The 24,018-nt window shown below is 51.3% G+C and overlaps 8 protein-coding genes and 1 pseudogene across 9 annotated transcripts, besides 1 other annotated feature; 5 read left to right on the top strand and 4 right to left on the bottom strand.

The window, feature by feature from the left end:
• Nucleotides 1–1,309: 1,309 nt before the first annotated feature.
• NCS54_00772400 (Fungal-trans domain-containing protein) lies at nt 1,310–3,590 on the top strand (the record flags this gene model as incomplete). The annotated part of the gene is made up of 5 exons (XM_053153136.1): nt 1,310–1,398; nt 1,450–1,826; nt 1,877–2,413; nt 2,464–2,854; nt 2,903–3,590. The coding sequence occupies 5 exons, from the start codon at nt 1,310–1,312 to the stop codon at nt 3,588–3,590; spliced, it is 2,082 nt and encodes a 693-aa protein (XP_053009111.1).
• A 405-nt stretch (nt 3,591–3,995) lies between these two features.
• On the top strand, nt 3,996–5,196 carry NCS54_00772300 (Hypothetical protein; the record flags this gene model as incomplete). Its single annotated transcript, XM_053153135.1, has 4 exons — nt 3,996–4,017; nt 4,064–4,163; nt 4,218–4,385; nt 4,437–5,196. The coding sequence occupies 4 exons, from the start codon at nt 3,996–3,998 to the stop codon at nt 5,194–5,196; spliced, it is 1,050 nt and encodes a 349-aa protein (XP_053009110.1).
• Nucleotides 5,197–5,534: 338 nt separating this feature from the next.
• On the bottom strand, nt 5,535–8,176 carry NCS54_00772200 (annotated as a pseudogene). The gene is made up of 3 exons: nt 6,661–8,176; nt 5,696–6,611; nt 5,535–5,646 (listed from the first exon to the last, which is right to left on the bottom strand).
• Nucleotides 5,535–8,176: a sequence feature.
• A 1,540-nt stretch (nt 8,177–9,716) lies between these two features.
• NCS54_00772100 (Endo/exonuclease/phosphatase domain-containing protein) lies at nt 9,717–11,240 on the bottom strand (the record flags this gene model as incomplete). The annotated part of the gene is made up of 1 exon (XM_053153134.1): nt 9,717–11,240. The coding sequence occupies one exon, from the start codon at nt 11,238–11,240 to the stop codon at nt 9,717–9,719; it is 1,524 nt and encodes a 507-aa protein (XP_053009109.1).
• A 2,110-nt stretch (nt 11,241–13,350) lies between these two features.
• NCS54_00772000 (Hypothetical protein) lies at nt 13,351–14,735 on the top strand (the record flags this gene model as incomplete). Its single annotated transcript, XM_053153133.1, has 4 exons — nt 13,351–13,414; nt 13,468–13,781; nt 13,831–13,961; nt 14,015–14,735. 4 exons carry the CDS (start codon nt 13,351–13,353, stop codon nt 14,733–14,735), a joined length of 1,230 nt encoding a protein of 409 aa, XP_053009108.1.
• Nucleotides 14,736–15,981: 1,246 nt separating this feature from the next.
• NCS54_00771900 (PKS-ER domain-containing protein) lies at nt 15,982–17,082 on the bottom strand (the record flags this gene model as incomplete). The annotated part of the gene is made up of 1 exon (XM_053153132.1): nt 15,982–17,082. One exon carries the CDS (start codon nt 17,080–17,082, stop codon nt 15,982–15,984), a length of 1,101 nt encoding a protein of 366 aa, XP_053009107.1.
• A 685-nt stretch (nt 17,083–17,767) lies between these two features.
• On the top strand, nt 17,768–18,900 carry NCS54_00771800 (Hypothetical protein; the record flags this gene model as incomplete). The annotated part of the gene is made up of 2 exons (XM_053153131.1): nt 17,768–18,013; nt 18,112–18,900. The coding sequence occupies 2 exons, from the start codon at nt 17,768–17,770 to the stop codon at nt 18,898–18,900; spliced, it is 1,035 nt and encodes a 344-aa protein (XP_053009106.1).
• Nucleotides 18,901–19,684: 784 nt separating this feature from the next.
• NCS54_00771700 (Inclusion body clearance protein IML2) lies at nt 19,685–21,858 on the top strand (the record flags this gene model as incomplete). Its single annotated transcript, XM_053153130.1, has 2 exons — nt 19,685–21,534; nt 21,585–21,858. 2 exons carry the CDS (start codon nt 19,685–19,687, stop codon nt 21,856–21,858), a joined length of 2,124 nt encoding a protein of 707 aa, XP_053009105.1.
• Nucleotides 21,859–22,044: 186 nt separating this feature from the next.
• Nucleotides 22,045–23,124, bottom strand: NCS54_00771600 (Fatty acid hydroxylase domain-containing protein; the record flags this gene model as incomplete). Its single annotated transcript, XM_053153129.1, has 1 exon — nt 22,045–23,124. Exon 1 carries the CDS (start codon nt 23,062–23,064, stop codon nt 22,045–22,047), a length of 1,020 nt encoding a protein of 339 aa, XP_053009104.1. The 5' UTR covers nt 23,065–23,124.
• Between the last annotated feature and the right edge of the window lie 894 nt (nt 23,125–24,018).

Here is a 24,018-nt window from a genome sequence, read left to right as displayed (position 1 = left end):
GGAGTCATTCGCATCAGAGGCATTGGACTTTGTCACCAAAGGTTGGCTAATCGAGGGGTGAGGTTCTCGTGGGCCATGGTGGGAATGATGGGAAAGTAGCAGTCGACTGCAAGGCTGAGTAGGCACCTGGACTCAAAGTACACACTTACTCTACACTCGTACGATTTTTAGAAGAAATGGGGAGTAGGAGCTGTGTAGATGGAATAAAGTACCCCAACGCATGTATTTCATCAGTTAAGATTTATCTCATAACACTCTAATAACGCATTCGTGAAGAAAGATTGCTCAATGTCTACGCAGATAGTTTGCTATGAGGTTGAATTACTCTTCAATAGTTTATGCATGGGTCCTAGGAAGTTGGCGAAATGCCATGAAGTTCCGTCAAGAGTCACGAGCGAGTTTAAGGCTAGTAGCAAGTGCTATACTTTTTTTTTTTTTTTTTTTAGAATTTCGAGGCTTGATTTAATGATCTGTTGAAGGTGTTGACTACTGTAATTTATCAATGGATGCGATGAGTTTTGAGCGAAGCGAACTAAACCCTCCTCGAGTAGGTGTCTATTCCAGAATTGAAGAGCAAAGTGTATTCGCGGCCTGCTTTGACATACCTATGTATCTATTGCCATACCTCGAGTCCTTGGCAATACTCACTAAGGAACCTTGGCACTAAGAGTAGTCCCATATAGTCTCCGAAGCTCTTTTCATACATAAGTCCCAGCAGAATTTTCTCCCTTCAGCACGAATTTTAATAATCTTTGGCTCAGAGTTGAGCCTTAACTCGTTTTGCGGCTCTCGTATGCTGAACATGCATTCGTATACTGGTGTGTCTCGGTAGAAAGCTCTTTACCAGGTATCTTATGGCCCGCCGCAATTCATATCATTGGGCGAGCAAAACTGCCAGGCTCACTGCATACAAAACACTTCACCAAAAGGAATTATGCATAAGAGAGTATTGTTGAACCACGTTGTGCATTTGCGCATCAGCCGAGGATCAGGATAGTGAAGACGGCATGCTAACCTACAGTAAGAAAGCGTCATTCCACGGAAGCTTAGTATCCGCTTACGTTATCATCTCGCCTGCCTCGTTCCCTGCACTTGCTCCACCAGTGGAGCGTCGTGATCCTTCGAGTTTCAACACGGCACACGTCATCCTCCGCTTTCAGGGGCCGAGCAGTTGAGCGATGGCAACAGCCCACAGGCGATCTCAGCGGACGTCTAATGCATGTGACTTTTGCAGAAAGAGAAAAGTAACTACAATTACTAATCCTTGACCACTCCGTCTCGCTTGAACAATACTAACGATGGACGCCAGCTGGGATGCGACAATGCAAAGCCCAAATGCGAAAACTGTCAAGGAAGAGCTATTGAGTGCACGTACACCAAGAGAACCAAACAAGCTAGGTAGGAACATTCTCAATGTGGATTGGTTCGCTCGCTAACACTCCTTTCAAGGCCCTCCAACGCGCGCATTAACACTCTTGAAGAGGAGAACGCTCAACTTCGCGAGTTGCTGCGACTACAAAGCGCAAGCTTGAACTGGGAACACCCACCCAACACTCCTCAACCCTCCTTGGACGATTCTATTCTCGTCCCAAATCACCATGACTCCGCTTCCAACACAATCCACGTGTCGGACACTGTCGATGGTCCTCACAATGACGTATCTTTGTCTCATTCCGCAACTCCAGATGAAGCAAACCAAACTCCCTTCCACGGCCCTTCGAGCGTCGTTCTTCAGCCAGAATCTTCCATGCCTGCCCCAGGTGGCACAGTTGAGTCATGTAATCTTGACGTGAAGAATCAGCTTTTGGCCGAAACGACGAGGCAACGTATGACATTTGAGAAAACAGTATGTGATTATAGCTAACTCAAGCCATAGGCCAATATGAGATGATCAACTTCAGGGCCGGAAAGCTTGATTTTGGAGGCATAGATCCTGCCCTTGGCATGGAGCTCCTTTCAAATTTCTGGAACCGCCAACACTACGCAGGTCCCATCGTTTATCGACCAGCCTTTATGAGAGACATGGTCTGCAAGGGTCCACACTACTCAGATTTATTGCTCAACGCCATCTTATTTGCAGGCTCAAAGTATTCAAACGACCCAGCAGTGCGGAGCAACGTCGATAACAAGGACTCGGCCGGACGACCCTTTCGCGCCAAGTTCGAGGAGATTCTGCACGGTTCACAAGTCTTGTTCAAGAGCCGAGTAACAACTATACAGGCTCTCCTTATTGTTGCCGACGCTCTCTTCTCTTGGTGTGATGAGACGAGTCTATCGTGGCATTACATGGGTCTCGCCATCAGCATGATTGTTGATCTTGGTATCCACGTCGATGGCGCTGCGAGTGAGAAATCAGCAAACCACACACCAGAGGATGCAGAAGTGCACCGAAGAGTGTTTTGGGCAGCCTTTAGTATGCCATTGCATTTTTGTGAGAATACCATGTCACTGACTAGTCAATAGCCCGTGACAAAGTGCAATCGATATATCAAGGCCGACCCGCACGACTCAGAGAAGCCGATAACCGCGTGCCGATTCGGTTTCTTGACGAATATGAAGAGCTTGAAGAGTTCAACACCAGTACCTACTCGAGATATCCGACACAGCTGGGTTGTCCGACATATAGTGTCTCGACCTTTGAGCAGCTTTGCAAACTCAGTATCATCATGGATCGAATTCTTTGCAACCTCTATTCAGAAAAGAGTTGTTCTAGGGATCCTCAGGAACTTTTCGATGCTTCGAATGCCCTTCATGGTGAGTTGAAGCGCTGGAGGAGTGCGATGCCTGCACACTTGCTTGTGCATCTGAACAACCCCGGCAACTCAACAATCCTCCCCCACTCTCTATCATTACTGTAAGATATCTTCTGTGGTACATATTAAAAACATACTAATAATTTCAGGGCCATGTACAACTCTCTAGTCATCTTGCTGCATCGACCCTTTGTCTCCGATGGCCACCTACAATCTGCCTCGTCATCCGCAGCACGAGACGCGTTCTCCCACTGCGCAGTAGCAGCGCTGGAAATCCACCACATGCTCCAAGTCTACAGACAGCACTTTTGTCTCAAATCAGTACCTTATTTCGTCTCGTATGCAACATACGTCAGCGCCACCATCCATGTCCGCATGGCCGCGCAAAGAGGTCCCGAGTCAGGGGCCCACAAGTACCTTCGAAGCTGCCTGGAGGTTCTGGGGGAGCATCAGGCTAAGTGCTTCGCTCCAAGACGGGCAATGAGGGTCTTGCTTGCGATTATGGATCGTTTGAATGTCCATGTTGGAGACTTTTCGGCTCTCGCCACTTCAAGTTGTCAAGCTGATGAGGCGGCGCGGCCTATTGAAACCCCCTCTAGCCAACAGACACTACAGGCCTTGGCCCCCTCAGAACAGCTACTAAACAACAATCAGGGTGACTTGGACCTTGTTTTGACAGATTTGGACATGGATGAGATCATGAAGACCTTCAGTCTTGTCCCGGAAGCCCAACCTGTCTCCATCAACGAGGATCTCGCAGCGGAAAGATTCCTTCCGAGCCAAGACACACTCCCCTTTTCCGATGTATTGTTCGGCTTCGATTTTGACATAATTTAGCAATCTCAACAAAAGATACACTTAAAAATAAGATCGCATTTTTGTCGCAGTCTAATCATCCCTTGAACCCATCGTCAGTCACGCGACAAGGCTCTAGCTGACATGCCGGCGACAGGGGTCGGATTTCTTGGCATTTCTATTATCCTAATCGGGAATGGCCTCATTCTGTGTTAGTGACGCTGTCACCGTTCAGGAGTTGCGAATGACGCGTTGCCATGGCTATTTCTGGCTGCGAGCTGTTGCATTTTTGATCTTTAAAATGAGGCCCTGGGACGCTTCTCTTCGGATTCCCTTTAACTCTTGTTGTAGAGCAGACGCTGCGGTAACCTTTGGACCCACCCGCTGCCATCCACCGTTCCCCTTACATGTCCCCCCGAGACATCTCCTTTGCCACTCGAATTCAACATGGCTGGTGCTGGAGAGCCTAGTAAGAACTACATTTTACTTATCTAGGCTTCTGCTAATGACCATAGTCCCGTACAGTCTGTACGTGTACGCTCCAAACAAAGGAGCCCCCATCTTCTTCACTATTGCCTACGCCATCTCGACCATCTTTCATATCTGGCAATGCTAGTAAGTACCTCGTCTCCAAGCCCTTCAAGTCCAACCTCTGATATCTGTGGCCAGTCGCTACAAGGCCTGGAAGCTTGTCGGTCTACACTGCATCTGCGGTGTCATGTTCACAGCCGGCTATGCAATGCGTGAGTATGGTGCATACAACTACCTGTACAAGACGACGACCAAGCTGCCTTTGGCCATTTTCATCACCAGTCAGGTCTGCATTTATGTGTGTCCGTAAGTGAATCCACCTTCCAAGTCCGAACCCATCAGCTGATAACCCTCTAGTCCACTGCTTGAACTCGCCAACTACCACGTCCTCGGCCGAATCTTTTACTACGTACCCTATTGCGCACCTATTGCTCCAGGCAAGGTTCTTGCTACTTTCGGTGGTCTTATGGGCCTGGTCGAACTTCTCAACTCTCTGGGAGTGTCTCTGTCCGCCAACACATCGTCAACGCCCGAGAAGCAGGCCCTTGGCAGCCACTTGACAATCGCCGCCATCTCGCTCCAGCTCATTATAATTATCATCTTTGTATACCTGGCCTACCTATTCCAGCGACACTGCTCCAAAACCAACGTCCAAGCTACGTCTGTCAAGACGCTGTTGACTACCTTGTATATGAGTATGGCGCTCATCTTCGTCCGCTGCATCTACCGACTTGTAGAGCACACTGGCAATACCAAGGTAGACATCGACGACGTCGACTCGCTCATGACACTCAGCCTCATCCTTCGATACGAAGTCTTCTTCTACATCTTCGAAGCCGTCCTCATGCTGATCAACTCGATCCTCTGGAACATCTGGCACCCCGGCCGCTTCCTGCCCAAGGACTACCACGTCTACCTCTCCCAAGACGGCACCGAAGTCGAAGGAGAAGAGGACTCAGACAACAGACCTCTGCTAGCCAAGGCGGGAAATGTCTTGACTTTTGGCATCTTTTGGCGCAAGAAGGAGCAGGCTCAGCGGTTTCATCAACTCGGCGAATATCCAGGTGCTCAACAGCAGGAAGGTTCTAGACAATATGTGCCCGAGGAGTCCAACTAACCGTGCTTTAGTCTCAGATCTGGCGAGATTAGTAGGCCTTTAATAGTGTTACTGTCCAAGTAATCGGTGGGGAGCAAGCGAAAAGCCATGTTTGCTTGACCCTGGATGGCTGTTTGGGGGCAAGCCGTGTCGTGTTTCACTTGTCATCATTCATCATATGTGAATAGAATAGTCTAGTTTGTGTTGAGGAGATGGCAATATTAAGCAGCAAAAAGGTGCGGAGGGATTGGAATAGGAGGGTTATCAGAACTGATATAATAATACATTTCCTTAGTTTGGGTATTATTCTAGGCTTATAGCATGTACAGAGACAGATGACTTGCACAAATAAGACTACGTCATTCATCCAGAACCTGACTTGGACTTGCTTCATCCAACAGACCGACATCCTTCTTGAACTGCTCCAACCAGTTGGGGTTATCGGCTGGTGTCTGATTCCACGGATCGCCACTACAAAGGTTAGCGGCGGCTACAGCTAGGTGGATGTAAATGCACTCACTCGTCAAACATTATCCATCTCGCCTGGTGCTGAAGCTCCTCATCTGTGGGGACATGACTTTTGGGGTTCCGAGTGGACATGGTGCTCATGACAAACCGTGTTAACTCCCGTCCAAGCCGTCGGTAGCAGTTGGCATCGAAGAGATGATATGATGCCGGTACCTCGATGCCGCTCGTCTTCAGCTTTTCGGTCGGACTGTCCGTCATGTCCCATGCCTCTGTTGGACTCTGCTGCTCCATGCTGAGACGTGGTGGCTCGATGCTTGGAACTAGATCGGCAACGACCGGTGGCCCAACATTTGCATCCAGGATCGCAGCTGAGGTCGAGTCTTCGGTTGTTAAGCCAGCCCGTTGACGAAATGGAACGAGCCATTTAGTTGATCCAAAGATAAGCCCAGTCAAAAAGTTGACAAACATGACCGATGGATGCGGCGACGACTCATCCATCGCCTGAACGACCGCACATGCCTCCCTCTGCAGCTCATCATCTTCAACCTTGAGGGCCAAGAGCTTGGGAATCTCAGTATACCTCTGCAACCTCTCCTCCATAGGACACGCCTGGAAGATGTCATCCTTGCCGTTGATCCTCAGCGCCGTGATCCTGGACTTGGCAGCGCTCTTCATCGGGCGTATCCGCGCTTGCTTGACGACCTCTTCAGAGGACATGAGCAAGTCTCGCAGCCACGAGGGTTCTGGTATGGCTGACTCCTTGGATAATATCTCGGCACCAAAGATGATGCAGCAGCTTTCGTACAATAGTTCCTCGTCTGGGGGTGGAGAATGCCTTGCGTTCGTGTAGTAGGCATTGAAGTACTCCAGCTCCACCTTGATAAGCTCGAATGCGCTCGCTGGTGATCCGGTGAGGCCTTGTTGAGTTGTAAACGGCCAAGGTGAATTTCTCTCGTAATGAATAAGATCTTAAATTGTCAGCCAAGATAGTAATGTGTTGTCGACGTCGATACTCACACGGCGGCATCGAGTTCTCAACCATGTCAAGCATCTGACTCTCAAACCCCCAGTCCCCCTTCCAATTCACCATTGTCTGTCCTGCCTTGAAGTGTTCCGCCAGATGGTCAACGCGGTCAGACCAAAACTTCATGACCATTCCGCAAAAGCCGCAGCGTGACTTTATCTCCTCACTCGATTCCTTCCACGAGTCCATAGGCCACTTCTGGTACTGTGCGTTGTGGACCAACTTGAGATGCTGCTGCAAGTGGTCTTTTCTATAAAACGTCCTCTCTTCCAGCGCTCGACCATGACAGGCTCCGAAGTTGTGGCTCTGCAGGTGGTTCATGTCAGGGCTGACAAGTCCACAGTAAACACACACAGTCTCGGACTTGTCGTTCAACACGGTTGGGCCTGATGGTGCGCACTCCCATCGTTCGAGTGACAGATGCAGCGACTTTTCGTGACGCTTCCAACTCCACTTTGTCTTGAACGTTTCTGTGCAAAAGGTGCACTGGTAAGGATGGCAGCTGTCAGAGACGACGGGCCGCTCGGCGGGCACGCGGCGTCTCTTGCGCTTGATGGCTTTTCTGATTCGGTCGAGAGATCTTAGAGAGGTTCCGGACGTGTGAGAGTATGCGGAGCTGGATTGAGAGGCATTCGTGCTGCCAGCAGATGAGCTGCTCCGTAGGGACCTCCCGGGATCTGAATCTCCTGAGAATGCACGATCAGGACTGTATGTCGTCGATGGATAGCCTCGCATCGCCTGTGCAATGGCCGAGACAGTCGCGGGTTCGTGTTCAGGGGGCGAGTTCTGCCATCGTTGAAGAGGATCCATGTTCTCGAAGGAAGTCAAGTTATTGATGGACACCGGGGTCGACGATCGTACAAGAGGGGTAGGTGGTCGTTCAGGCTGGTTCTTTAATCGACGGCGCGCGTTAGCTAGCCAAGTAGTAATCTGCTGTCTGTTGAGGCCAGTCTTTCTTTGCAAGGCTTCGACGTCGGCTGGTCCGGGATACGGCTTCTGAATATTCGTAGCAAGCCATGATTTCAAGACTCTGGTGGACTCTGAAGAGAAGCGTTTCCCGATCTTGGGAGGTGGCCTCTTGTTAGTGTTTGGTAGCAATGGTTCCTGAGTCACTTCCGTACTGTCGAGGGACCAAGGGAGAGACTCTATTGGCCTGGTATCTTGCAGCTGAAGACCGGTTTGGAAGCCGTTCAGGGGATTGGCTTCTTGACCGAAGAAGCCGTTTCCGAGGTTCTTGATCGGCTTGGGTTGATGGATCTGACCAGAGATGAGTGGTTCCCGGAGATCCAGATTAGGCTGGACGGATTCCTTTGAAGTCGGTGCCGGCTGTAGAGAGCCATGATGTATCAGTGATCTCGTTGGAAACGTTTCGCCAATGTCAATGTCGTCAAGGTCGATATCCAGCAATCGAGTCACATCAGGGTCGCCAAGATACTCGGTAAAGGACCCATCCAGTCCCGCAAACACCTGCTCTCGTTCATCCCTAGGCGAGTCCATACCTTCTCCAAACTGGAGATGTAGAAAGTTAAGTCTCTGCCGCCGAAGTTCGGAGCATCATCATGGTCAAGAGTTGGAGTCAGTCATGGGCACATGGTCTGGTAGAGTGGAGGGCGTGGAGGGTGCCCCACAAAAATCTTGTCGATTTCACCTTGTCATTGATAGCGCGTCATTGGTCTAGATTTCTTACAAATGCTCATTCGGCATTTGTATGTAACTTATGCGAGTCATATGATCTTTTGCGGGGTTTCTCATCCCAAAGCATGCATGAAGCGAATCACCACGAGTTTCGAGATAGGTGATGATAGATAATCAAGTTTGGTCAGCCATTCGTCCGAGTCAAGATCCTGGTATCAACTCTATCCTTGTCATTTATGCTTCTATTAGACATGTCCAAAAGGCTTATATAGACCTCGTCAAGACAGAGGCAGTCGAAGATGGATGGGCGTCCGATCCCATTTCCAGTTGAGGTTGCTCCATTTCGCAAGTCAGTCAACTATGAACTTCGTCATATCAGCTTTTCGCCAATCAATCCACAAAGTTGAATCAATAAAAGCCATAGAAGTCCCGTAAAATGATCTTGGCTCTTCCCCCCGATCTACACCTCCAAAAGGAACCGTGAATTCCATATGCCCCGGCCGTGTATACGTCGGAAATATTTCATCAATTGATTCGATTCCATGCCCTCCAAGCGAGGACAGTCAAATACAACATGCTGCTGCTCAATATTGTGGCCAGGGTCAAACCCAATTTGCGGCTACAAGCGCTCTGGTTTTCACCCGAAACATGTTTCGCAACGTCGACCACTCACGATATACGGTTGAGGTTTGTTCAACATCGAGCAGGCCGACGACGCTATCCTATGTACTTCTGCCTATATCCGTGACGAATCCTTAACCTCATATGATTCTGACGCCCTTTAATCTCGTAGAACTCGCGGTATCGATAAAAACGAACCGGATTCATTCGCTAATGCCTGCACTTAAAGCATGATGCATGTGTCTGCGAGCCTGCCCCCAGGAAACATGTAAGACTTGCATATATTCAGCAGCTATATGAAACCACTGTAAGAGACGCGTTCAGTGCGTTTCTCCTTCCGAAAATCGAAGTTGGTTGACCATTTCCATTTGGTCACAAGAATGTAGAGGCGTCCACCGTAAACCACCAAACAAGCCACGCTGTCACGAATGTCTCAGTTAGACTCGAGTTCACCAAACTCAATTTCTCCTTCCGGGGGAACCATTGCACGGCTTGGTAGGACGGGAGCGGCACCATGATGCACTCATCTCACTTGATCGGCAGCTCACTTCAGGCACGGTTCAAGATTGTTTCATCAGTACGATTCATTTTTCTATCTGGTTGAATCGCCTAGTTAACCCTAAAGGTAGACCGATGGCCCTTTAGGAGATGTAGCCGTGAAAGACGACTGCGCTGCTCTCTGGCGTGCAGATGTTGAAAAAGCATGCTATTATCCAGCAATTACGCCCGCAGTAACCAAAAACAAATAAAAAACATGACCGTTAAATCATTAACACCCAGATGTTAGATCCCTTCACTCCAACTCATAAGTCGTCAGCACAGCAGCGTGGTCAGAGAACCACTCGTTGTACTTGGTGTCGGGGATCGGCATGGGATTTCCCACAACCACCGTGTGCGAGTCCGTCACCTTGAGGCTCTTGCCCTTGTGCAGGATGAAGTCGATTCGGTCCTGGGGCTCTCGGCGGTTGGCGTTGTTCCAGATAGTGACGGGAGACCAGGTTGTGCCTTGGACCTTGACCGGGTCAGGGTTGGCGACTCGGAAGGAGTCGATGAGGCCTGCCTCCTCGGGGAGGACAGAGGTTGGCCAGCGGACGTTGGAGTAGCCGCAGTTCTTCTCCTTGAGACCGTCGACCCAGTCGAGGTGAGAAGGAGCGTTGAAGTCACCGACGAGGAACACGGGAGTCTCGTCAGCCTGGTCAAGGTGGTTCTTCATGCCGCGGAGTGTAGCCTCCATCTGAGGTGTGCGACCAGACTGAGCCTCTCGCTGGATAACCTTGTCGGGGCTCATGTGGCTAAAGCAGGTATCATAAGGTCCATAAGGGGTGTAGCCTAGGTGAGCGACGTAGAAGTTGAGCTGCTGTTGGTCACCGTCGAGAGCGATCCTCACACCTCCAGAACGGCTGGGTCTGCTGATGACGCCGTACTCCTCCACAATGGGGTACTTGCTGAGAATGCCGACATCACCGCCGCTGGACCATCCCCACCAGCCCAAAGCATTGGCGAGACGAGGGATGTGACGGCCCCACTGATCCTCCTGAATGCCGATGATATCGGCGCCGGAAGACGCCATGAAGCGGACCTGCTTGTCGTGGTAGTTGGTGACTCCGGTGCCACCGTTCCACATGTTCAAGGACATGACCTTGAGTTCCTTAATCAGAGGCTCACCCTCAGGGACCACAGGAACAGTAAAGACACCAATGGCGGCAGAGTCGGTACCAGTCGCGCGAATAGTGACAACGGCATCCTTGGCGGTACCAGTAGGTGTACCAGCAAGCACGCCGCCTTCGGTGATCTTGAGCCAGCTGCCGTATCCTTGGGTGGAGAAAGTGACATGGTTGCCGCCTTTGACGAGGCCGCTAAGCCGATACGTGTACCTATCGCCGACACGCGCTTTGGGCAGGGTGACGTCAGAGACGATAAACGCGACATCCCCGCCAGTCTCGCGGGGCTTGACCACCTCGAGAGGCTCAGCGAGCGACTGGTATCCGCCGCGGGCGAGGAAGAAGGCCGTGTAGTTGCCGGGTTCGAGGCTAGAGGCGGACAGCTGGACGGTTCCCTGGGATTTAGGCGTCCACTTCCACATTATGGAGTTGGACGAGCCCTTCTCCCCATCGACGGGGCCTCCGCCGGCACTGTAGTAGAGACCGACCCAGTTGGAGCTGTCGGGTTGGGAGGTGGAGTACCGGAAGGTGAAGAGATCCTCGCCCTCAATCAGCGAGAGGGATCCCGAGGCTTCCGCAGACTGTGCCTGCACGGAAGGGAAGAGGGTGAGCCATAGAGCGGAGGTGACCGCTATCAGCGGTGATGGGAATCTCATTGCGGTGTTTTTCCAGGCCGCGCGTCGGAGTGAGGTTTAGAGTAAGCGTAGCGGTCACACAGCTCCTCGGAAGCGCAGGAAATGTCGACAAGGCCCGTGAGAGAAGAGACACTCCGAGGGAGAACTGGGGAGGAATGTGGTACGTTGATATAGAGAGAAAAAGAGAGAGAGAAAGACAGAGTGAGATAGCGTTCGGTGGTGTCGCCAAGTCCGGTTGTGGGTGACGGCACAAGGCTCCACTCTCCCGGAAGAACCAATACTCGGCGCCGCTCAAGCCACGCCGCGAAGCTCGCGTCGATAAGATCTGCAACACTAGTCACCAGCTACAGGCGGTAGATGAAACCTCGGAGCAGGGCACGTTCCCGAGGGCCCTTGTTCTAGAGGTGTCCGGGGTGGTTTGAGCGGTCAGAAGACGTGGTGACACAGTCTCAACGGTTTCTTTTGTGGGGGGGTTCTTTTGCTAGTCACACGCTCGACTGATGCCTTGCAGATTGAGGTTCAAGCCACAGAGGTTCAAGCTTTTAAGCATGTGCGGGAGAAACACGTCTATCGAGCTGCTGCAGATCATGGCTTTTTGTTGATCGTGGGGGGAGAGACCATCTGCCGGGTCTCCACACCCACCCTCAATGACAGCATCGGCCGCTATGAGCATCTTATCAGACTGTGGGTGGTCATGGGTTCATTGCCTGTCGGGAGTCATAGGGTCGAGATGGACGGAAGACGGGCCCTTCAATAAGTTCTCGCACGCAAAGTGAGGATATCTTGTTGCTCCGGTCGTCCGTGACTTGAGACCAGACCTATAACACATCTCATAATTTTGCCCATCTCCATCATGGCGATCTCACGTCCAATAGTCTTGTACGCCTCCGATTCTCCGACTCCGATTCTCGTGATGGTGTGATTCTGTTCCGTTAACGGCTATCTGCCCAAACGCCAATCACCCTTTACTGCCCGAGCCACGGCCACATGTCGTACCCTATGATTGGATCTTATGGCTTGTCCAGATAAACAACTCGAATATCCACAGCTCCAACTGTTGATCACATCGGCCCCATCTTATCAATCCAACGTCTGTGGGGAAGCCCACTGTCGAGGCCACCTAGGAAATCTTTCGACCTGCCTTTTTCGGCTGCCTCGCAGCGAAAACCAGTGTTGCACGAGGTTGGATACAACATTGCCAGCAACATGTCTCTCACCGTCGGTCGATAGTAGCTGTGGGAATACTACAATTGAAACAAGTTTTAGTCCCATGATCCCGGCAATTGGTCTGTTGGTGTTTATGGAATTCGCTCATAGTTCTCGGTGTCCTTGAAGGGAAAGGCTTGCTTTTCGAAGAATCGGAATTTATACCTCTATCACGAGATACGAAGATGGCACACTGTTGCACATAGCGACAAGCAACGTGTTTTTCTGCAGAAAGCCGGCAGCGACCTTGTTGGCCTCTGTGAAATGCCCGTCGCCCGAATTGCAGAAGAAAATAACCTTCAATTTTTGGTGGGATTATTAGAAATGTGCAAATGGCTCTCTAATTATTGATAATGCGAACTTGTAGCGTCATAGAAATGCATCACCAACAGCCTCAATGATGATCGCCAGGATGCTCGGATTTAAGCCACGATCTGATATCTCCGGCTGCTGACGTACACTCTTGGCTGTGCCGCATGGTCATGCTCCCCTGACCTGACTTCTCCATACCAGCCGGGGCTTGTTGTACGCGTTTGCCTGCCCTCGTACTATCGCGGTAGGTCAACAGCTAGGGCATCGGCCTTGTGGCATTCAGAAGTATTTTTTAGGGGATAACTGATGACGCGATTTTTAGTTCACTCAGATGGAGACACAGCAGCGTCACTGCTGGGAGTGTCGCAGACGCTGCTTAGTCTGTGATTTCACAGAACCAGCCTGCAAAAGATGCTCGACTGCTGGGGTCGAATGCCCCGGATATGGCCATGTCAAACCTCAAAGGCTAAAATGGCTCGCACCTGGGAGAGTCACATCTCGGAGCCGGAAACGAAAAGGGCCACGTTCTCCTTCAGCTCCGGTGGAGAATAATCCCGGCAGCAAAACTAAGAGCGCCATGACAGAACAGCCGGAGATGATTGTAGCTTTCAACATGACCATTCCTCGATTCGAGCTAAAGACCGATGTTTGCTCTTTGCCTGAGGCTGCAGAGTATTGTAAGTTTGATGGTCAAGCAGCCTATCTCATGCCATGATCTAACACGAGGCAGTCAACTCTTGTATATACAGAGAGCTGGCTCCTATCCAAGAGCTTGGCAATAACCCTCACATATATCAACTATCAGTCATGCATATCCAAAGAGCAGCCAATAAGCCAGACTATCTCAACTTTGGCATGCTCTGCATGACCTTAAGTCACCGCATAAACCGCACCAGAAACGATCCTTGGTCCAAACCATTAGCTGAGAAATTCTACTTGTACTGGGGTCTTGCTGTTCGGTCTCTCAATGCGCAACTCGATGTACAAGAGAGGCAAACAAGTGACTTGATCATGGCAGGAATCATGACTCTTCTTCTCGCTGACGTGAGTCCCGGTTTTTCAGGTTGTGCTTCCTGCTAAACCGCTGTTGTAGGTTCAACAGGGGACTTCCCTCAACTGGAGATGTCACCTAGAGGGAATTCACAGGTTAATTTCACTACGAGGCGGTTTCCATGCGGTGGCCAGCTCACCAAGTTTGGAGCCCCTTCTCCTTTCCCTTTGGTTGTAGGTACTCCTATTAAAATGCCTAGCAGGCACAGGACTGATCTCACAAACAGCGTCGCCGTCATTGGAAACACGACATGTGCTGTCTCGAATCTTATCATGACTGAATCATACTTCGATTCTCTTGAGTTGCTGCTTGAGAAATACGGCGCTGCAGTATCTCCCATCCACATGTGTCCGCTGCCGTTATTCGCTGAGATTATCAAGATCAACCACCTTCGCATGAGAGCAATATCTTGCGATTCCGCCCTACTGGAGGATCTTTCGACAGAAGGGCTTGAAATACTTGAGCGCATTCATCTCTTTTCACCAGAGCAATGGGCCTCGTCAAAGCCGTTTCACCAGGAGGACTGGGTACTGATAGGCAAAGTCTACCAAGCCGCAGCAGCACTCTATTGCATTCTGTCGCTACAAAGCCTGGGTGTTCTTCCCGAGACCCCAGATCTCAGAGCTTGCTGCGCTGCACACGGGCAAATCTTGTGGTTACTGCTGGATGTAGGTCTTTCATGCCCAAGGACCAGACGATCCCTTATTTGGCCACTCGTCTTGCTCGGTGTGGAAGCTGTCCATGGGGGTCCGAAAATGCGAGCGTTCGTTTCAGAGAAGTTACCCGAGCTAAGCTATGATGCCGGTACTTATGTGCCCCTAATGGCCAAGAGCGTTCTCAAGTCGTTCTGGGATTCGGGGGAAATGCGGTGGGATTCCTGTTTCGACAGGCCATATGTCTTTACAAGTCAGATAGCTGTCGACACAAGTCGCTTGTCGCCAGACTAAACATGGTGGGTTAGGGAGCAAGGTGATGGGTTGGGTGAGAATCTATGTGGTTTGAGCGAGCTCCTTGAAGAGGTGTGAATGAAACATCTAGACACAATCAATCAGTTGCCACCATGGTGGGGTTCTCTGAATGTTCAATTGCCCATCGAATCTTCTCGATGGTGGCGAAATGCCGGGTCTCATCTTGGAATGGGAACACAAAGGGTTTGCCCCTATTCAGCGGCTCTTGCGGACGAGTATTCCAGAACTATATCGGCCGTTAGCCTCTGAAACACACCCGATGGGCATGAGAGATGGCAGACCAGTTTAAGAGCATAGGGGCCATCCCCTCCAAAGGATACCTTGAAGACACCACCTTCCACACCACACCCGACGCAGCCATGCCACTTTATTGGAACATGATGTTTTGGGAACCGGCGAAGGAGAGACTTGCGAAAGTCCTTCCATTTCATAGGCGGAGGCGTCTCGAGTAAATGTTCCGAAAGAAATCGTTGGCCTTTGTAATTGCAAACATTGATGGCTCCGTCCGGGCGGGTTGGAGGATCATAGACTTGTATCGAATCGTCCAGTGGGGGTGTTTCATCTTCAAGTGAGTCTGGAGGCTGCTCCAAGGGACGGGGAGAGATGGCTGCAGCCACCCTTGGCGCATCTTCTGTTCTCTCTGCCGTAATCATCTGTAGATATCCTCTACTTCTGTAATGCTTATTCGGGAACAGCTGGAGGCTTTCAAGGTAACAGGAATGAAGGGCTAGACTTTTTTTTTTTTTTTTTTTTTCGTAGTGAGTGAGTTGAGGGGAAGAAGAAAGGAATGGTGACAACTGTCGGAGATGTGGACATATGATACATATCATGTGCGATCCTTCCACAGATCTTTCAACTCCTTGATTCCATACGCCTCCTTTATGATAACGAACTTCAGCAGTCGGATACGTGCACAATGGATTTTAGTCTTTGCAGAACGCATACGCGCGCCGCCTGCAGTTCGTGGTGGTGAGAGCTCACGGCGTGGCGTCCACAGGCATCGGAAGTCGGGCAGCTCTTCCAAGGGCAATGACTCGAAGCGAAAGAAGCGTCGTCGATGAGGTGACATAAGACTAAGGCATACTGATCCGGCAAGCATCATAACTTAACACAGTTTGGGGGGATGTGTAGTCTGAAAACACCATAGCAGCACACATCTTTCTATCTAAATATTCATCTAGCAATCCTTGACATCAATCGCATAGCATCATCCTCGCGAAGCTTGTCACTCCACAACCTCGACAACCAACTTGGTACAGCTCACCCCTCGCATAAGCTCATCCAACCCATCGTTGATAGCCCCCAAGCCCTTTCCCACTACCTTTGGCTCTGGACTCGGTCTGACGTTCCCCTTGACTAGGTTCTCCCTCAGCCAGGTCCCCAGCCAATATCGAAGCTGAGTCAACCTCTCCTTTTCATCATTCGCCGGCATCACGAAGATGGCTTCCACCCCCTCCACCTCCTCTGCGTCCGAAGGGATAAGCGGCGCAGAACCAATCTTGGCCTTCTGGTTCTCGCTGTTGTTCTCGAGGAAAGCCTTGAGCACGCTTTGGCATGCCGCAAACTGCCCCATGGCAAGATAGCAGTGTCGAATCACCATGCCATCCTCTCTAGCTGCTGAAACAATCGCGTCCACCACCTCCGGGTCTTTATAATCAAAGACACGATCCGCGCCTAGAGATCGTATGTATTCGTGATTAGCCGCGCTGGCCGTAGCGTACACGGCGGCAAAGGGAGATTCAGTGTCGTCCCGCAGGAGCCGAGCGGATTGGACGCCCATGGTTCCCACGCTCGAGGAAGCACCCCAGACTAGGAGGGCTTCTCTCTTGTCCTTGTTATCTTTCTGCGTTGCTTCCCCGAGCCGTGGAATTCCCAATGCATCCCACGCGCTAAGAGCTACCTCGGTAGATACGGGCAAGGTCGCAGCCTGGTTCCAAGAGATATCATCTGGGAGAGGCATGGCGTGTTGCCAGGGGACGATGCACTTCTCCTGAAAGAAGCCATAGTCGGGGTTGTAAGACCTCCAGAAAGATGCGGCGTAGGCAGCAACTCGAGTGACACCCGGTTGAAAGTAGGGGTCCTCGTTGGGATCAATAGGGACGTTTTCGCCGACTTCGAGGACCAACCCGGACATGTCAAACCCAATGACAGTGGGATATTCGGGTATGAAGAGGCCCGAGGCACGCATGATGTGGTCTGCCGGGTTTAGGGCCACGGACTTGACCTCGATGAGGAGCTCGCCTGGGCCTGGTTTGGGCGTGGGACGGGTTTGGAGTTCAAAGGGCTCGCCTTTAGCGATGGAGACGGCAGCAAGATGGGTGGCCATGGTGGACTGGGAGGTATCAAATGGTTTGGGGATAGGGGATTAAGTGTGGTATTCAGGTTAAAGACTTAGTGGCTTTCCTTCCTAGAATATCGGGGAAAACGCTCCTCTTATAGTGCTCGTTCATCGCCATCTTGTGTCGTCTAAGTACGTAGTATACGTAGATGACGGAGTTAGAGAGTAAAGCTCCTAGCCAATCAGAGACTCGTGCTCCCGAGCAAGAGCTAGCGTGGATCTGGATATCCGAAAATGGGTTAGCGTATGGGTCCTGATAGCTGTGGAATTCGGGAGGATACCTACATGATTGGCCAAAGCTCTTCTTTATGGCACCCTGCTTCCGACTGTCATCATCACCTCGTCTCAACCTTTCCAGACAATCCGACCTCATTCATTCTCCGTTAAGTCCGCTCAAGCTCACTACATCTCTCACATTCAGGCTGGCATATGTGCTGAGCTCCCATTATCAGCCATGGCTTCAGCCTGTGCAACCGAAGTTCGAAAGCGCAGAACTCTGCGGCGGTCGAGATATGGCTGCCGAAATTGCAAGCTTCGAAAACTCAAGGTACCTAAAGCAACCCAATTGTATTTACACGGGGAGCCAATCAAACTAATTCTCATGTACTCATAGTGTGATGAGAGCAAGCCACAGTGCAGGAGATGTTGTTCATTCGGTGTGTTATGCAACTTCATGCCCAACATCCCTGACCTCCACCCTGTCGCCGCCGACACGGCAAAGCCAATGGTTGCTCGAGGAAGAGTAACGCTTCAGCCGGCTCTGACAAATGCTGTATGGACATCCGATGCTTCTTCATGCTATCAATTGAACGCACGGTGTCAGGATTTCATCACTCGCTACCTTGGACGAAGTCTCCTCACACCAGGTGACCCAAACATGTTACAAGTGAACCGCAAGCTCCTGGAACTAGCATTTACTGTAGGCCTTATTTCACTAATTCCACCTAACTCCTATTGAACAATATGCACGCCAGGTTGCCTTTTGTAAAACTGGACTCGACTAACGTGTGCTTATAGTACCCTTTCCTAATGCACGCCTCCCTCGCCGTGGCATTCACGTACGACCGCCATCTGAACAGCCCCTCAGATTATCACCGAACTCGAGAAGAGTGCTATCACTGGTCTCAAAGCGCAGGCCTCTTCCACAAGCGATTAAGTGAACCAATCACGGCCAAAGACAAGGATCCAATCTGGGGTACTGCGGCTGCTCTGGCTGTTCTGACCTTTTCATCTCCCGAAGCAACCTCACCTGAAGAGTCGTGGCCACTCAAGACATCTGGTCCTTTAGATCTCAACTGGTTGCGTTTGAGCGAAGGGAAGATGGCATTGTGGCACACGGTCAACCCGCTGCGACCGGACAGTCTTTTCCATGTCATGGCGGCTACTTATGCTCAGATGTACGCGCCCTTTCCAGAGAGAGGTACGAATGGTGTCCCCATAGACCTGGCTGCCTTGTGTCGGCTCGATGGCTCATCTACGTCGGAAAACAATCCGTATTTCGATGCCGTCCACGGAGTATCCCGGATCCTGGATATCCCAGACGACGAGCTTACAACTGGTCCAACTCAGCTCTTCTTCCGCAGTATTCGTGGCCAGTTCAAAGACCTTCTTTGGAGAAGAGACCCTATAGCATTATTGCTACTGTATCTCTGGTATCGCAAAGGAGGTCGTAGTATATGGTGGATCGAACTCAGAGCAAGGGTGGAATGCCCTTCCATCTGTTCGTATCTGCGGTTGTATCATGGAGACAATTGCTCTATACAGGCGTTTCTTCCGGGAGGAGCCCTCGCTGATAAATGGAACTAGCCGTCTCTTGGAATTTAAGAGTCGATATCCACAAACCAATCCATGGCGATGATGGGTGGTGTTTTTTTTTTTTTTTTTTGCCGCGATGGGAAACTCGAGGTGACTCTCCTGGGTAACTTGCTAGGGACAATTGAAGTGGCCAGCAAACCCATCCCATCTCGAAACGCAGTGCCGACAGAGCCGAGAGAGGCCAAAGTCCTCGGATATAGAGCCTTCTAGCCTGATCAATGGATATCGGCAATGTGTCGGCTCTCATGGTACCGTATCGCATCGTATCGCGGCAAAGAACCCTTTGCGATAATGCACAAATCCCCACAGGGATCGTCACCCGCAAACTCCGATTGGAAGTGCCTCATGTGCGTAAGCCCGCCTAAACTCCGCAGGCGGACGGGCCTATGACATCTTTGCTCGGAGCCCCGGGGGTTGAAAGATGCATCTCCAATTTTCGGATACAAAGAGCGATTTTTATCTCTCCTTCGTTTTATTTCTTTTCTTGTTTATCTCTGGATTCTCTGCGACACTTGTTGAGTGGTCGCGTGAGACAGGAGGATCACTCTCTGCTTCGTTCTCGGTTTCGCAATCGTGTCGAGGGGTAACCGCCACAAAGAGGGGTCTTTTTTCACGGGCACCCATTCCATTCAGCCTAAGCAAAAGAGAGTAAGACGTCAGCATTTGGGGCTCAGCCTTGGACTTGATCATCGGATACGAACTCTATGAGCATAAAGAGACCATCTTACGCTCAGATCTCTCTTCTTCCAGCTTCATACACTTTTCCATCACCATCATGAGTCGTTTAGCGGGCTGGTTCCGCGGAGGCGCCGCCGCCAAGGCTGATGATGCGAGCGACACCAGCTCGACCAGGGACAATGTCGCTAAAGAGATGGAGGATATCGACGATGCCATGAACTCGGCCGGACTCATCATGAACGATGATATTGATGGAGCTTGGGAGCGACTGCAGACGGGCGATTCATCTTTTCATCAGCTGGGTCTTGCTGTCACCATCTTTATGCGATCGGTCCTCGGCTTTGAGAAGGCCGTCATGACGGAGACGACAACTAAGCTGGATGAATGTGAGGCTAGGGCTTGGGCTGACTATAAAAAGGCGCAGAAGCACGGAAAGGCGAGGGCTGGAAGCAAGTTGTATCCCCCGGGGACAGAGTATGAGCTTGTGCGTGCTGAGACACAGCTCATGGGCGCCGTCGTTGGTGTTCTCCACGAGAGTCTCATCGACGCCATGAAGAGTTTCCTCAAACTCCGCAAGGCATTCATCACCCTCGACGCAATCATTGAAGCTGAGAATAAGACGCTGGGAAACAAACCCGAGGGACAATCGCAGGCGTCATTATCCGCCAAGGCAACGGATGACGGCTCTAGCAGCATGGAGAAGCTCGAGATTGAGTCCAAGAGCGGCGACGGATCTTCCGGAACGCAAACACCAGCAAACCTGGAATCTTCCAGTTCTTCGACAACGACTCCGGGAACCAGCACTGAAGACGAGAAGCTCGACGAGGGAGCGCCGCTGAAGGAAGCCAGGTCAAAGCCCACCGAGTCCGACACTGTTCTTCTCGAGAACCCCCTCGACGTCTTTGTCCATTCGGGCGCAAACATGTGCTTCGGACTTATTCTCCTCATGCTGACCCTCGTTCCCCCAGCCTTTTCTCGAATTCTGTCGGTTGTTGGGTTCCGAGGAGATCGTGAGCGAGGCGTTCGTATGCTCTGGCGATCTACCGCTTACGCCAATGTGAATGGCGCTATTGCTGGTCTGGTTCTGCTGTCATACTATAACGCCCTTCTTGGAGCCGTGGATATCCTTCCTGACGAAAAGGACTTTGATGAAGGTGCCGAGATTGTTGGTCCTCCTCGAGAGAAATGTGACAAGCTCCTTGCATCCATGCGAGCAAGGTACCCAGACTCGAGGCTGTGGAAGGTTGAGGAGGCTAGACAGCACGGCAACGAGCAGGAACTCCCCAAGGCCATCGAGGTCCTCACAACCGGTGGCGAGTCCAAGATGAAGCAGGTTGCGGCGCTCAACAACTTTGAGCTCTCCATCAACGCCATGGCTATCCAGAACTGGCCACTCATGCGAGACTCGTTCCTCCACTGCCTCGAGGTCAACGACTGGAGTCCTGCTCTGTACTACTATATGGCCGGTATCGCATCCCTGGAACTGTACCGCAATGCGATTGAGGCGGGTGACGAGGGCGAAGCGAGACGACAAAAGGTCAAGACGGAGGAGTTCTTCCGCAAAGCACCCAGCGTCGCAGGCAAGAAGCGCTTCATGGCGCGACAGCTACCCTTCGAAGTCTTTATCCAGCGCAAGATCCAAAAGTGGGAGGACCGCGTAAAGGAGCACAAAGTCGACCTCGCCGACGCGATTGGCGCAAGCCCGGCGCTCGAGATGTGCTACCTGTGGAACATGGTCAAGCGTATGGGTCCTGCCGAACTCGAGACTGCTAGACATGCTATGCGGTGGGAGAGGTGCACGGCTAAGCCTGAGGTTGTGGAGAAGATGAAGGAGGAGCTTGATGAGATGGGATCGTGGGCGCTTATTTGTGCGTCGCTGTTTAGACAGGGTAAGAGGTTTGAAGAGGCGAGAGAGCTTCTGGAGACGCATGTTCTCAAGCATGACCGGTAAGCAACACAGTTCTCACGATTCAGCACACCCGCTAATACAAGTACAGATCAGTATTCAAGGGCCCAACAAAAGACGACTACGTCCTCGCGGCGGGAACATACGAAAAGGGCGCCATCGCATGGGGAGAATGCTGCAACCCTCCTGAAGGCACCGTCGAAGAGGTCGCCAAGTACAGGAGGGAAAAGTACGACGAGTGTCTGCGGCAGATGGACGTTGCCAAGGTCTGGGAGGCGTTTGTACTTGATGCGAGAATTGGCATGAGGGTGCAGAGTGGACTGGAGACGTTGAGCTGGTTTGGCAAGAAGATGGGATACTCATAGATATTGTTTCTGGGATATTCATACTGGGTATATGTTGGGGTGTGGTTGTTAGACCTGATAGAGATATGGCTGGCATGGAACGAGGCATTTTGGATACATAGGTAGGTATGGTCTCGTGTAAAAAGTCAACTTTTCAACTTCAAAGCTATGAACACTATACTACGAATGGCATCTACAATCAGCAGCTTAAGAAGCTCTCTTTGACCTCAACCTCGAACTCCTCCTCCTCCCATCTTCATTCCCATTCGTCAACTTGTCAATTCCATCCTGAATCGCTCCCATACCACTATCCACCTTTTTCGCGGACCTCTCTTTAACATGATGCTTCTCCGCTTCGGCCTTGACGTCCTCAAGCACATCCCGACCCCGTCCGGTGCCGTTAACCCAGTCGAGGAATCCCCAGGCGCCATAATTGCAATCCCCACCACTAGCATAGTGTACTGCTGTTCGCCGCGTCATCCCGCCCATTATGATGCCCGGAACAATGCTGTAGCCGGACATGGATAGGGTTTCCTCGGCGGTGCAGAGGGAAAGGAACAGGAAGTAAGTCAAGAGATGTGGTCGCAATGCCAGAGCAGGTAGGTAGATGGGGACGAAACGTTGGAGGAGCAGAGGAATTGGGTGGTCGGCAAAGAGGAGAAGGCTATAAGGCGCCGCAGCACGAGCATGGGCGAAGCGACGGTGGTATTTGCCAATGGTCGACGAGGAATGCAGCGTGTAACGGTGGATGTAATATGTGAGCACCTCTCGCGCCGTGAGTAGCAAGACAATATGCTTCGCTAGCTGCCATGGCAGTGGAAGAGTCGACGTAGTCTTGAAGTCATTGTCTTTGAAGACGTAGGAAAAACCCAGACTTGAAGCGCCCTCGACACCCGTCACGAGGGCGAGGTTGAACACAACGAGTGCAACCTGGCGGGCTAGTGTACGAGCATCACGGGGAGGGAGTGATGCACGACCGCCAAGCTTGATGGACTCGGCGAGGCTTGGAACCGCCGCATCCAACAGAAGCGTGAGTAGCGACGGTATTAGATAGAGGACTATGCGTATCGCGAGAGAGCCTAGGAGGCGGATTCGTAGGGGAGTGTGGGAGAGGACGAGAGTCGTCCATGTCATGTAAAAGAAGAGGAGGTTGAGAGATGTCGACCATGACGCCGAAGCAGGCGATAGGAGGTAAGAGAGTATGGGTAGAGAGAGGAGAACATCCATCTTGCGCTGACGTTTTGATGATGGTTGGTGATGATGTCGTGGTGTTGCTACACTCGCATCGCTAATTCAAAACACGAGTGTGAAGTGTAGAGAAGCAAAATTCACAGAAGTTCAACAACAGGATCTACGATTCTTCTACTCTTGAGGGGGACATTCACCTCAGGCGCAACCTTTTCGCGACCATGACGTCGCAAACACATACTTTTTCCATCCCAGAAACCGGGAGCTGTGATCAAAATGTGGCTGAAAACACCAATGACGTAGTTTGTGGCTGGTGTGGGCCAGTAATGCTAGGGATGATTGTCGTCGGCAGCCCTACGAGGGGATTTGGGTTTAAAAGGTGCATGCAACTAAAGACGGAGATGCCCTTGGTAAACGGCTCAATAATAATTGATTAGAGGCTGGAAAGGGGTTATTCTCACGAGACGAAGGCGTGTTTCGTCATGGCGTGAGAAGTGTCCCAGACATTGGCGAATCTGCAGCTGTGAGACCAGACGCAGGAACACCAGACGAGAGCTGCAAGGAGGTCCAAGCTGACGTCTTGAGAGCAATCCATGCGAAATCCACGCGAGAATCTCCTCTTCTCATGGCACGTTGGAAACGCGCTACGCGTAGATCGTGGGCCTGTCAAAGACAGCATTGGGTCAGGCAACGCAACAAGCACAGACACGGTCGACGGGAGAACCGGATAATGTTTCTTGATGACGGTTTCCAAGGCAAACAGATGCCCAACAAATAAAATTGAAGCTGCTTCCGCTGTGGAGACACCATAATCAATAGACAACCGGTCCGCATGCAGGTTTAATCAGGTCCCTTGCTTTTCCGGGCCCGACCATGACCTCTCCCCTCGGCGAAGCATGGCCGTCTCGAGTCGCGTAGGAATACGGAGAGGCATGCCTTTTAAAGTTCCGCCATGGTTAAACTCTGACCTGAAAGTCCATTCCTCGCCTGGGC

The sequence above is a fragment of the Fusarium falciforme genome, chromosome 6, assembly GCF_026873545.1.
Source record: "Fusarium falciforme chromosome 6, complete sequence".
NCBI classification, from domain to species: domain Eukaryota; kingdom Fungi; phylum Ascomycota; class Sordariomycetes; order Hypocreales; family Nectriaceae; genus Fusarium; species Fusarium falciforme.
The sequence above is the reverse complement of the archived record's forward strand: the minus strand, read 5'-3'. Positions and strand labels throughout refer to the sequence as shown.